Source organism: Pelophylax lessonae, assembly GCF_965119305.1.
Source record: "Pelophylax lessonae genome assembly, chromosome: 1".
NCBI lineage: Eukaryota > Metazoa > Chordata > Amphibia > Anura > Ranidae > Pelophylax > Pelophylax lessonae.
The window spans coordinates 756,738,457-756,750,894 of record NC_138768.1 but is presented as its reverse complement, the minus strand read 5'-3'; the positions used below and the strand labels follow the sequence as shown (position 1 = coordinate 756,750,894).

General features: G+C 47.4%; 1 protein-coding gene across 2 annotated transcripts in view; it reads left to right on the top strand.

Annotated features, from left to right (window-relative positions):
• KLHL5 (kelch like family member 5) overlaps positions 1 to 12,438 on the top strand; it is a 184,711-nt gene that overhangs the window by 89,409 nt on the left and 82,864 nt on the right. For both annotated transcript variants that reach the window (XM_082245321.1, XM_082245320.1), the window contains exon 2: positions 1,013 to 1,195. In XM_082245321.1, coding sequence (XP_082101447.1) covers positions 1,053 to 1,195 — 143 coding nt within the window. In that variant the 5' untranslated portion in view covers positions 1,013 to 1,052. The remainder of the gene's footprint in view (positions 1 to 1,012; positions 1,196 to 12,438) is intronic.

Genomic DNA, 12,438 nt, shown 5'->3' with positions numbered 1-12,438 from the left:
TTACTGGTATCCTAGACCTAAGGGAACGTCTATCTTTTGCAGTGCACATGAGGCCCCACTACAAAGGGTTTTTCTTTGTGTAACACCACCCCCCACCCCCTAATTCCCCTATAGTTCAACTTTAAAAACAGGGCAGGTGTAGCTGGTATTTTTTAAATAGTGTTAGTGTAGAGAGGATCTTTCTAAATAATATAGAGAGGGAAACGCTGCATCTCCGTGTATCATCTGAAGCTGTTCACTTCACTGAGCATATTCCACTTTAGGATGCAAAGCATGATCAGGACAAGGAATGCATAATTATCTGTAACCATCCACTGGAGGGATAAAAAATTATTTCTAGCAATGTCTAGGAAAATAGGGTGTATAAATGTACATTACTAGAGAGGAGCTGGAACCAGCTTGTAATTTGGAACTTAAAGCTGAACTCAAGGAAATATTTGCATTGCATATGTACCTTGGTCCAACTTGGCACAAATTGGAGAGGAAGATGTCCTCGCCCTCCTCTCCATCTCACCTAGTCAGACAACATCTTGTATTCATTACAAAAAAAAAAAATAGATCTATGAATGGTGGTCTTGTCAAGGGACCAACCCAAGACAAACGGCCATCAGCAAGGGACCTGGATTGGGATTCAGGTTGAGTATATATTTGCTTCACTAGGTAAGAAAAAATAAACCTCTGGTAGGGGACGGTTACAATGGGTAGGAGGTGGATAGGCTTTTGACCAGAGTTGGACTTCGTGGAATGCTTTCCTGTGAAGCTTGTATGAACCACTCCTAATCAAATAAAATCCACATCTGTGCATTGTTCTGCCAAATATCTTCAGAGATTGCTTATCTGTTTTCAAATGACACAAATAAGAATCCATTTTGCGGGCATTCTACAGTAACACAAAAAATATGTCTCCCTATTCTTATGGATAGCCGAGCTCCCAGCTTAATTCACAATGTTGTTTCTGTTTCTGCTATTTAGATAACTTGTAAATAAATGCATGTGGTTTTTGTTCCTTCAGGACTTCCAACAGCAGCCAAACAATATCATCCTGCCAGACAATGGAGTCATGTGCCCAAGATGAATTCTTCCAGTCCCTCAATCATGCCGAGCAAACCTTTAAGAAGATGGAGGATTATCTCCGTCACAAGCAACTGTGTGATGTGGTTCTGATCGCTGGCGATCGTAGGATTCCCGCACACAGGTAAGTCACAAGGATTTAATCATTCTATGCATTGAGATAAAAGCCTTCTGTGTGTGCAGCAGCCTCCCCAGCATCTACTAATACTTATCCGAGCTCCATCTCTGTCCAGAAATTTCCGCAAGTCTCTCTGCGGTCCGGGACTCTCCCTCCTGATTATCTGAGACACAGCAGCAATGCCACAGCAGCAATGCCAATCAACGCAACTGTCAATCAAAGTCAGTTAGCCAATCAGGAAAGAGGGGGGCGATGCCGAACTGCAGCTCCATATCTAAATGGACACACGGAGCTGCAGCTCGGCTTGGGTGCCCCCATAGCACGCTGCTTGCTGTGGGGGCATTCGACAGGAGTGAGGGGCTAAGAGCAGCAAAGCGGGGCCCAAGGAGAGGAGGATCCAGGCTGCCCTGTGCAAAACCACTGCACAGGGCATGTAAGTATAAAATGTTTTTTTTTTTAAAAAACAATAGAGATTTCTTTTTCGTTCATTGACGGACATAGCTTCATATTTTCATTTGACAGATGGGTTATGCTGCTCTTCCTAGGAGTAGGACATTAGGCGGAAAAGGGTTAACAAAGCTTAATTACGCCTATAAGGCAGTCTTAGGTTGTGTACTCCCATTTCCTGCTCTTGAATCTGAGTTTTTTTTCTGCGCAGTCAGGAGTAAGGACCTAGCTAATTTCTAGGATCCCTGGTTCTAGCATTTCTTCCTTTTTAAACTGAATTTTTTTCTTGTTTTTTTTTTTTTTCCTACAATCGAGCTGTTCCTGTGAGAACTACAATCAACTGCCGGACTGGGTGACGCAGTGGATATCCTAGATCCGTACGGTCATCCCAGTTTGGCAAGTGAGCACATGCAGGCCTCAGCTCCACGCCAGGTCTGCAGCTACATGGTCCCACGGGAGGGACTGGCCCACAAGTAGGACACCTCGCAAAGACGCACACAACCTGGTCGCGGCTGGAGTAGCAGCATTCCTCTGGGCCACAGCTCCCCTGTTCTGAGATGGGGAGGTGATCTGTCCGGAGTGACCGGTGCCTGGCTCCAATGGTATGGTGAGTTGCTTCCCCCTCTCCCTCTGGAAATTTGAGGTAAACGCGGGGCCCCTCCCAGGGTCTGTAGGTCTCCCACATTTCTCACCCCCCCCTCACTAGTGGGGTTACTGCCATGGGGCATGCTGGTGACAATACCAGTGTTTAGTGCTCTGTCACCTCAGTGAATTGAGGTGAGTTGGATCTGTTTAGGTGGAATGGAAAGATATAGTCACGTCCGGACCGCTCCGTGTTGGTGAGTGGCCAGATGCCTACCTTGGGGTGCTGTAGGGGTGGGGGTCCCTATGAAGCCCCCCAACTTGTGTGCTTGCTTCATGGTGTCTGCTCGCCGCCATTTTCTTGTGACCACATGTGTGGCCATTTTCCCGGAGTCGGCAGCCATGTTTCGGTGGTTCTCCTATTGAGAGTGGCGGCCATTTTCTTTTAGACACGTGGAGCGGCGAACGGCCTGTAGTGTCGGCACGGCCGTTTCCTGTTCTATCGGATCAGCGTGCTGCAGTCTTGGCGCTCTTTCTCCTTCTTTTCCTGCTCTGCTGAGACACGGTGGTGAGTCCTGGGCGGTATCTCCTGGCCTTTTCTTCCATTGTAATGGTACTGGGACTTGTAGTTCCATGGGTATCAGCGCTGTTGGGCTTGTTTCCTTTTTCACAGCCTTTTGTATATATTTTACAGTGATTCTTTCCGCTCACTGAGGCACCAGGGTATCTTGGAGCCTGCAGAACATCTCACCACCAGACCCACTCTAAGGGGGGGAATCCTCAGAGTCCCACTCTGCTATGGCGGCCATGACGGCGGTCCTGCAATCTACAGAAAAGACCTTGCAAAAAGCGTCCTCCGCTTTCACCTGTTTCCTCTGCCTCCTCAGACTCTGAGGCTGATTTGGCCGCCGCAGACACAAGTCACCCCATTGGGTCCACGTCTACGCACTTTTGAGTGCTATGATAGTGAGGATGATTCCTCTTCCACCACCTCTGCGCAAGAAAAAGCGCTTGTAGAGGCACTAATTGTGTCAGTGCGAGAAACTGGAGGACTCAGTGGATGCTGCTCCGGCGCAATTTGGCATCCGCAGGCCATCCAGAGTGACTAGAGTGATCCAGAGTGTTTCCTTTCCCTGCCTATTTTGATGAGATTGTCGCTAGTCAGTAGGGGTCCCCAAAATTCATGGCTGGGATGTCTTAGCGTTTCGCTAGGAGATATCCTTTTGAAGATTCCCTTTTAAAGAAGTACTGGACGGTTGTCACCACGAATGCCAGCCTGTCCGGATGGGGACGCATCCTCAGCACAGATGTGCTCAGGGGATCTGGACTCTGGTAGAGTCCAGACTGCCGATTTAACGTTCTGGAACTCCGAGGGATCAACCTTTGTCTGGCTCATTGGGCAATTTGTCTTCAGGGGTGTCCGGTACGAGATAATTTGGAAAATGCCACGGCCGTGGTCTGTCAATCACCAAGGAGGCACAAGTAGTATCCTGGGGGGACCAACAAAAAATGATAGAAAAGGAAAGATGGGGCTTTGCAGGCCGGTGGGAGTAGAAGGATCAGACGCAAAACCAATTTATAAAACCAAATAACATTTTATTGGTATATACGATAAAAAGCATGGGCTACCATGCATATTTGGTGCAAATAGATTAACATACAAAATAGTAAAATCAAGCAAGATGAGTCATTTACAACATAGAAATACATCCCATAAGGGAAACAAAACCAAAGAGCCTGTGTAGGATGGAGAGTAGGTCTCAAGATGGAATCGGTCAATGTAGGTCCCCAGCAAGCCGACACGTTTCGCTCAAGGCTTCCTCAGGGCCTGAGAGACCATGACAGACCGGTATTTCTATAGATAATATAAAACATAACCAGGTGAGTATTAATCAATTATACATCTGTTATAGTATACTATAAATATATGAGGGGACATGTAATAGACACAAACGCATACCTATACGGTACTCTATTTCACAGCCTTGCCTTTGTGGTACACGAGGGTCCAAACTTTTGAATCCAGCGTAATGAGAATATGTATGACGCCAACATGGAGTTTATATTCTGAATACGGAAGCAGTAATCCCTAATCAGTATTTGTGTCGCCACAACCTTGCCATCTACTCTGAGTGATTACCAATAAGGGTCAGTACAAAACCAGAACCACTTGCAACAATATATGATAATATTATTGATGACTTGCTAACAGATGTATAATTGATTAATACTCACCTGGTTATGTTTTATATTATCTATAGAAATACCGGTCTGTCATGGTCTCTCAGGCCCTGAGGAAGCCTTGAGCGAAACGCGTCGGCTTGCTGGGGACCTACATTGACCGATTCCATCTTGAGACCTACTCTCCATCCTACACAGGCTCTTTGGTTTTATTTCCCTTATGGGATGTATTTCTATGTTGTAAATGACTCATCTTGCTTGATTTTACTATTTTGTATGTTAGTCTATTTGCACCAAATATGCATGGTAGCCCATGCTTTATATCTTGTATACCAATAAAATGTTATTTGGTTTTATAAATTGGTTTTGCGTCTGATCCTTCTACTCCCACCGGCCTGCAAAGCCCCATCTTTCCTTTTCTATCATTTTTTGTTGGTCTTCTCATAGGGGTAAGGGCCTAAACCACACGGCAATTTGTGTATGTAGTATCCTGGGGGCTCGGTAAGTAGCTGGCATTCTAAGCTGGGCTGACCGATTCGTTCCAGCCCTCTCAAATTTCTGCCACGACTCCTGTGCAGGATCAAAGCAGAAGGGATTTCATCCAGACTAACCTCGCCAGGCTTGGTACGCCGATCAGGTATGGCTGGTCGCCTATGCTCCTTGGGGGCTTCCTTTCAGGGAGGTTCGGTCGTCCCAAGGACCAATCTTCCATCCTGCATTAGTCATTGGTTTTGCGGCTTGGCTGTTGAATGTCAGGTGCTGAAGGATCGAGGTTTGAGTCGGTGATTCCTACGCTGTTGAAAGCTAGGAGTCTCTTGGGGTTCATCCTTGCTCCTTCTCAGGGGATCGTATCTTAACCTTCCTTTAGTGGGGGTTGAACAGAAATTGGCCTTGAGTACCATCAAGGGCCAGGTATTGGCTTTGGCGGTCTTTTTCCAACGACTTTTGTCCAGGGTGTCTGACATTTGGTTCCCTCAGTGCGAGCTCCATTGCCACCCTGGGATCTTAATGTGGTGCTTTCAGCTCTACAGAAGCCTCCCTTTGAAAGTATTCGGGAGGTTTTCCTGCTTGCACTGCCCTGCAAGGTGGCCTTTTTTGGTGGCTATCACCTCTGCGCGCAGGGTGTCGGAACTGGCAGCGTTATCCTGTCATTCACCTTTTGGTGATTCACAAGGATAAGGTGGTGCTTCTCCCCTGTCTGTCATTCCTTCCTAAGGTGGTCTCTGACTGTCATTTGAATGAAGACATTATGTTGCCTTTCCTGTGTCCCAGGCTAAACATCCGGAGGAAATTACCTTGCATGCCTTGGATGTGGTCCTGGCAATTAGGGTGACCCTGGCAGCTACAGAGTCTTTTAGGAAGTCAGACTCTATTTGTGCTTACGGTTAGGCCTCGGAAAGGGTTGACTATGTCCAGATGGATCAGACAGACTGTGATTCAGGCCTATTCCATCAAGGGTCAGGTTCCTCCTTTCCCTGTCAAAGCGCACTCTACTCAGACACTTAATGCCTCCTGGGCCTTCTGTCATCAGGCGTCAGTGACGCAGGTTTGCAAGGCAGCCACCTGGTCGTCCGACGTCACAATCGGGACAATAGTACCGTGTTTCTTTTCGGATTTTCCTTCCAGTGTCGTCACGTTTAGAGCAGCAAACCACACACATCCTTGTGGGTGCAGACTTCTTTTCCGTTGGTGGAATGTAGTCCATAAAGTGACGACCAGTCAGGTGTTCGGGGTTCACAACACCAGCATCACGACGTCCGGATCTATTTACAGCCGTTGGTGTTTGGTGCCTGAGAAATATCAGTTCGGCAACTTTCCAAACAAAGTCCGCATGAACCACAGGCCTGTTAGTAGAATGAATGTGTTCCACAAACATTGTTCAAGAAGATGCCTGAAGATTTTTTGTAATTTTTTTTTTTTGTTGTTTCCGCATTGCTGGATAAAATGTCATGGCCTGGTCAGCTCTGTCCACACCTCCCATGGTGTTGTTGTTATCTATCACCAGTTGTGGTTTCATTATGTCTTTTCCACCTTTTGTGTGTACCATGACAGTAACGGTGTTGTGAATGGTACTTATTAGGCACACATCTTTTTTTGTCATGCCATCTCAGTGCCGTCATTTTGCCTTTCTGCCAGGCAACTATTTCTCCTGCCTTGAGCTTTTTATTGGCAAAGGTTGGGGGCATGTCATGCCGGTTAGCCCTAACGGTCCCATATGCATCCTTCTTGTTGTAAAGAAGGAACTCATAGAGTTCTGGAGACTTATAAAAATTGTCTGTGGTTACACAGTACCCCTGATTCAGCAATGGCTCAATCAACGTAAGAACCAAAGTGGTTGCCATTCCATAACTGCTTAATCTTTCGTTGAATTTGGTTCTTTTACTGGTGTATAGGACCAAATTCCATATGTAACTAGTGCTGGATTCACATAGCATGAATGGATTCACATAGCATGAATGATTTTATGCCAAATCGTGCTCTCTTTGACGCTATATACTGTATCCAGCTGAGTCTTCCTTTGTAGGCCATTAGACTTTCGTCAATACAAATGCCTCTATCTGGTACATAGGTCTGCTGGAAAATTTTCAGAATAATTTGATAAACGTCCCAAATCCTTTTGAGTTTTGGAGCTGAATGCTCTCATCAAATTCCTAATTATTTGCAAAGTGCAAATATTTCATAATGAGCGAAAATTTGTGTTCTGACTAGGGCTGCAACTAACGATTAATTTGTCTGTCGACTAATCTAACGATTATTTTTACGATTAGTCGACTAATCTAACGATTATTTTTATTTTATTTTTTTTGCTTAATTTAGTGTTTTTTTGATTAGCTAATTAATCCTGTAATTAATAAAGACCCCTCAGTAAGCCCCCCTCCCACTACAGACCCCTCAGTAAGCCCCCCTCCCACTACAGACCCCTCAGTAAGCCCCCCTCCCAGTACAGACCCCCACAGTAAGCCCTCCCACCTAGTACAGACCACTTAGTAAGCCCCCCCTCCCAGTGCAGACCCCTCAGTAAGCCCTTCCACCTAGTACAGACCACTTAGTAAGCCCCCCTCCCAGTACAGACCCCTCAGTAAGCCCTCCCATCTAGTACAGACCACTTACTAAGCCCCCCTCCCCAGTACAGACCCCTCAGTAAGCCCTCCCATCTAGTACAGACCACTTACTAAGCCCTCCCATCTAGTACAGACCACTTACTAAGCCCCCCCCCCAGTACAGACCCCTCAGTAAGCCCTCCCACCTAGTACAGACCAATTACTAAACCCCCCTCCCAGTACAGACCCCTCAGTAAGCCCTCCCACCCAGTACAGACCACTTAGTAAGCCCCCCTCCCAGTGCAGACCCCTCAGTAAGCCCTCCCACCTAGTACAGTATGTACTAGGTGGGAGGGCTTACTGGGGGGTCTGCACTGGGAGGGGGGGCTTACTAAGGGGTCTGTACTAGGTGGGAGGGCTTACTGAGGGGTCTGTACTGGAAGGGGGGCTTACTAAGTGGTCTGTACTGTACAGACCACTTAGTAAGCCCCCCTCCCAGTACACTAGTACAGACCCCTCAGTAAGCCCTCCAACCTAGTACAGACCCCTTAGTAAGCCCCCCCTCCCAGTACAGACCCCCCAGTAAGCCCTCCCACCCAGTACAGACCCCTTAGTAAGCCCCCCTCCCAGTGCAGACCCCTCAGTAAGCCCTCCCACCTAGTACAGGGCTTGCTGAGGGGTCTGCACTGGGAGGGGGGCTTACTAATGGGTCTGTACTGGGTGGGAGGGCTTACTGAGGGGTCTGCACTGGAAGGGGGGCTTACTAAGTGGTCTGTACTGTAAAGACCACTTAGTAAGCCCCCCTCCCAGTACACTAGTACAGACCCCTTAGTAAGCCCCCCTCCCAGTGCAGACCCCTCAGTAAGCCCTCCCACCTAGTACAGACTGTACTAGGTGGGAGGGCTTACTGAGGGGTCTGCACTGGGAGAGGGGCTTACTAAGGGGTCTGTACTGGGTGGGAGGGCTTACTGGGGGGTCTGTACTGAGAGGGGGGCTTACTAAGTGGTCTGTACTGTACAGACCACTTAGTAAGTCCCCCCTCCCAGTACAGACGCCCCAGTAAGCCCTCCCACCTAGTACAGGCCATTACAAGCCGGTGTAGCGCCGCAAATGTGACATGTCTAGGTAGCTGGGTGATCGGGAGGATGGCGAATGTGTGTTGCGGCAGAAGCTGTGGCAGTACAGGGAGTACAGGGGTGCTGGAGACGGTCAGCGCTCACCTCTCGTCTCCGAAGGAGCCCGGCGGGGGAATTTCATCCGGCCGGCAATGCTTCAAGCGGTGCGGCAGCCGGCCGGGGGCATGTGACGTCGCACGTTGACGCGTCGACGCTTTTCACGCACGTCGACGATTTTTTGTAGTCGACGTAGTCTACTACGTCGACGCGTCGTAGCAGCCCTAGTTCTGACATGACCATGCCAAAAAAAGAGTGGCCAGTAATTTGTTGGTGGTCCAATACCACTTCTGCAGGGGTTTCCCCACCACTCCCTGCAAAATAATTAGGCCCAGAAACTTCCAGATGTCCTCTTTGGTCACTGGTTCCCACATTATGCTCCTTGAAAACCTCCGATGCGCAGCAGCTTGTTGTTCCTGGTACCGATTTTGTTTCCATAACAATCTTTTCAATAACCTCATCGATCAAAAAGAGTTGGAGGTATGCCAAGGGGTTGTCATTCTCAACATCCACTTTGATACCAGGTGCTCCAGTAAACAGGAACCTTGGGGGCGCTACGTGCTCCGTACCGCAGTCAATCGAGCACCAAGTCCGTCGCATGATCATCGCTGAAATCGCTTTCTTTGTCCGGTGACGAACTATCCCACGAATCGCTATCACTCCATTCTGCAAGTGATCCTGTATCGCTGTTGCGGTTTTCGAGCAGGTCATATACCGCTTTTGAGGTGGCGGCGCACTTTTTTGATGCCATGGTCGCTCTGCAGTTTCCAGACACGAAGTACAGGAAAAATGCAGGAAGGGTGCTGGAGAAAGCACTGAGGGGCAAACGAAGGTAAATTTATTTTATTTTAGTAATGTAATCCAATAGGATTACAATATATCAGTGTGTTTGTGTTTTTTAACTTTTCAAATTTGCCGCCGGTTCCACCCCCCTGTGACGTGATGCTCGCAGGAGACTGAAGCCGGGCTCATAGCATCGTGCGGAAGATCTGGCCGCCGTATGCTGCAGGGACACATCGCGGGATCCCGAGACAAGGTAAGTACCCTCTCTTTCAGGATGCAGTGATGCTCCCTGGCGGTACCCCGAGGGTGGCTCGGGGTTACCGCTAATGGTACTGAAATTCCACTCCGAGCCACACTCGGGAATACCGCCAGGGAAGTTAAACAGCAGCCTGCAAAACCTTGCGGTCAAAGGAAGCATTCGAAGATGCCAACACATCTACTTTGTAAAAAGTTTGCTATTGCTAGAAGCGTGGACTTTCCCGGCACAGCAATATGACACTCATGTCGTAAAAAATAGTTTGTTTTTTTAGAAAATGGTTAAAAAAGTTTGGAACATATATAACAAGGTAAATTAAATTACAATCGAGACAATGTAAAAATAGATCATACATGTAACATCACTGTCATAGAGTAGAGTATGGGTAACCCTCAATCACTGGTAAGGTGTATAGATACCTTAAAGACCTAATGCTCATACATAGGTCATAATATATATGATGGCGATATGTATCCGGTGATGAGGGGACCGCTGAAGAATTGATTTTCTCTACATGTTTCGCGTTTTTGTATAACGCTTCTTCAGGAGAATATAATGAACTAGAGTATCAACATAAGATATAAAAAGAACAAGGGAACAATGCATGAGTTACATACAATATATCCTTGATTTATATATCCTACAATAACTTGAATGTATTTTAAAAAGACAAATATGTCTATATCAATGTATATCAGCAAGTATATTAAGAGGGTATGTAGAAAGTTTTTTCTTACCAATACGTGATGTACAAACACAAGTGACAACAGGTCCCAATATGGAACTGATTTAGACAATTTGCATTGCAGTGCAGAGTAGCCAAACGCCAGAGCTAAAAGTGGATAGAGGTGGGAGGATGCTTAAGGAGAGAACTTTACTCACACTCATATAGTCTATAAATATAAAGAGTTTTTTGTTATAGTCAAGGTGTATCTAGTGACACTCAAATGAGCTCTATAATTAGTACAATAAAGGTAAGTATCAAATGGGGTACAGGAGGAACAAAAAGCAGGTCTCCAATATCTTACCCGAAGTATGCTTATTTATGGGGAAGGCTGTATCTAATCTACTTTGTAGAATTTTGTAAACGTATGCACAGAGGACCCAGTGGGCCTTGCAAACTTGCAGCACCAACGCCTAAAGGCGAAAAGCCCAAGAGGCACTCGGCGACAGACGCAGCTCCATCTAGTTATAGACTTAAGGTTTATGCTCTTCCTTTTAGGAATAGGCACTAGGCAGGAAAAAAGCTTAACCACACCTATGGGGGCTGTCCCTGCAGGCATAACCCCACACACCCTGCTATCCTCAAGCAGTTTTCCTGCCTAGTTTAAGGAATAGGACCTAGCTTCCTGCTGGGACTTCGGCCTTTGCTATTATAGGAAAGTTTGTTAGTTTGTTATTTTTATTTTTTTATTGTCACTAATTAGTTCCTGAGGATTAAGATCCAGAGGAACTACAAGCAACAGCCGGCTGAGGTTTCGCACTGGATAATCTAGATCCTTCAGGTCTCCCAGCCTGGCCAGTGAGCGTGAGCAGGTTATAGTCCAGAACTAGACCTCGCCATGACAGTGCCCCGACGGATGGGGACGAGCCTGCGAGGGGACGAGCCTGCGAGTGGACCGTCTCGCTGGGACGCACACGACCTGGAACGCCCTGAGTCACAGCTTACCCTTGGCTGACAGTACCCCCATCCCAGTTGGGAGGTGATCTGTTTCAGAATGGAGCCTACCTGGTACCGTGGTATGGTGAGTAAATTGTGAGATGTGAGTAAATTGTCCCTCCTGGCGGTCTCTGGGTGGACGTGGGTTCTTCCCTGGAATAGTCAGACCTTAGGGGCTCCCTCGGTTCCCCTGGCACCTCGGAGGACTAGTCTTGTGTACCCATCGGCATTCCCCTACCCCTAGCAGGTTTTTATTGTGGGGGGGGAGGTGGCGGTAATATTGCGGCCGTTGTGGCGGTTATTTGAGGGGGGTGACTTGTCCTGTGTGGGCCCCTGGGCAGGGACCTACCGATGCCTATTGTTCTGAGCCTCTTTTTGGGGGTCCCGGAGACCGCATGGCCGCCGTGGAGGCCGCCATTTTGCTGTGGATTATGATTTTTATATTCCCATTAGATTATATGGGCAGCCATTTTTTTAATTTCCCCATTGAGAATGCATGAGCGTCCATTTTCATGCGGTCCATAGGCTGTGGACAGGCATACGACATGGTTTTGAACATATGGAGGCTGAGTTTTCTCTTCTTCTTCCTGTACTGTCAGCGTCAATTTCGTTTTGGCACATATCGTGCTGGAAGTCTCCTCTATGGTCTGGTAAGGTTTACCTGGGGTTCTCTGAGTGTTTTTCTTTATTCACTCTGCTATTATCTTATAATAACCAGGGATTGTGAGCCCGCACTTATACTGGTGGGACCGCGTTTTTGGCGGTCTTAAAGATACACTGCCCAAATATTTTAAAAAGTGTAACATGGAGTCCCAGGATAATAATTCACCTGCTGACCCCATGGGAGCGATTGCGGCACCTTCTGGTTCACAGTCACAGCCAGAGATTGCAGTTTTTTTTGCAAAATCTGATGTCTAAGGTAGATTATGTCATTGCTAGTGCTGCCAGCCGCAAATGCCTTCTGCCCTCACCTCCGTCAGCAGGGTCTTCAGATTCTGAGATAGACATGGCCACCACAGACGTAGACCACCCTGAGGGGTCGGTGTTGTCGCATTCAGCCGCAATCAGCCACCACGCAGGAACGCGCTTTGGGGAAGCTCTGATAGTTTCCGTGCGGTAAACTTTCA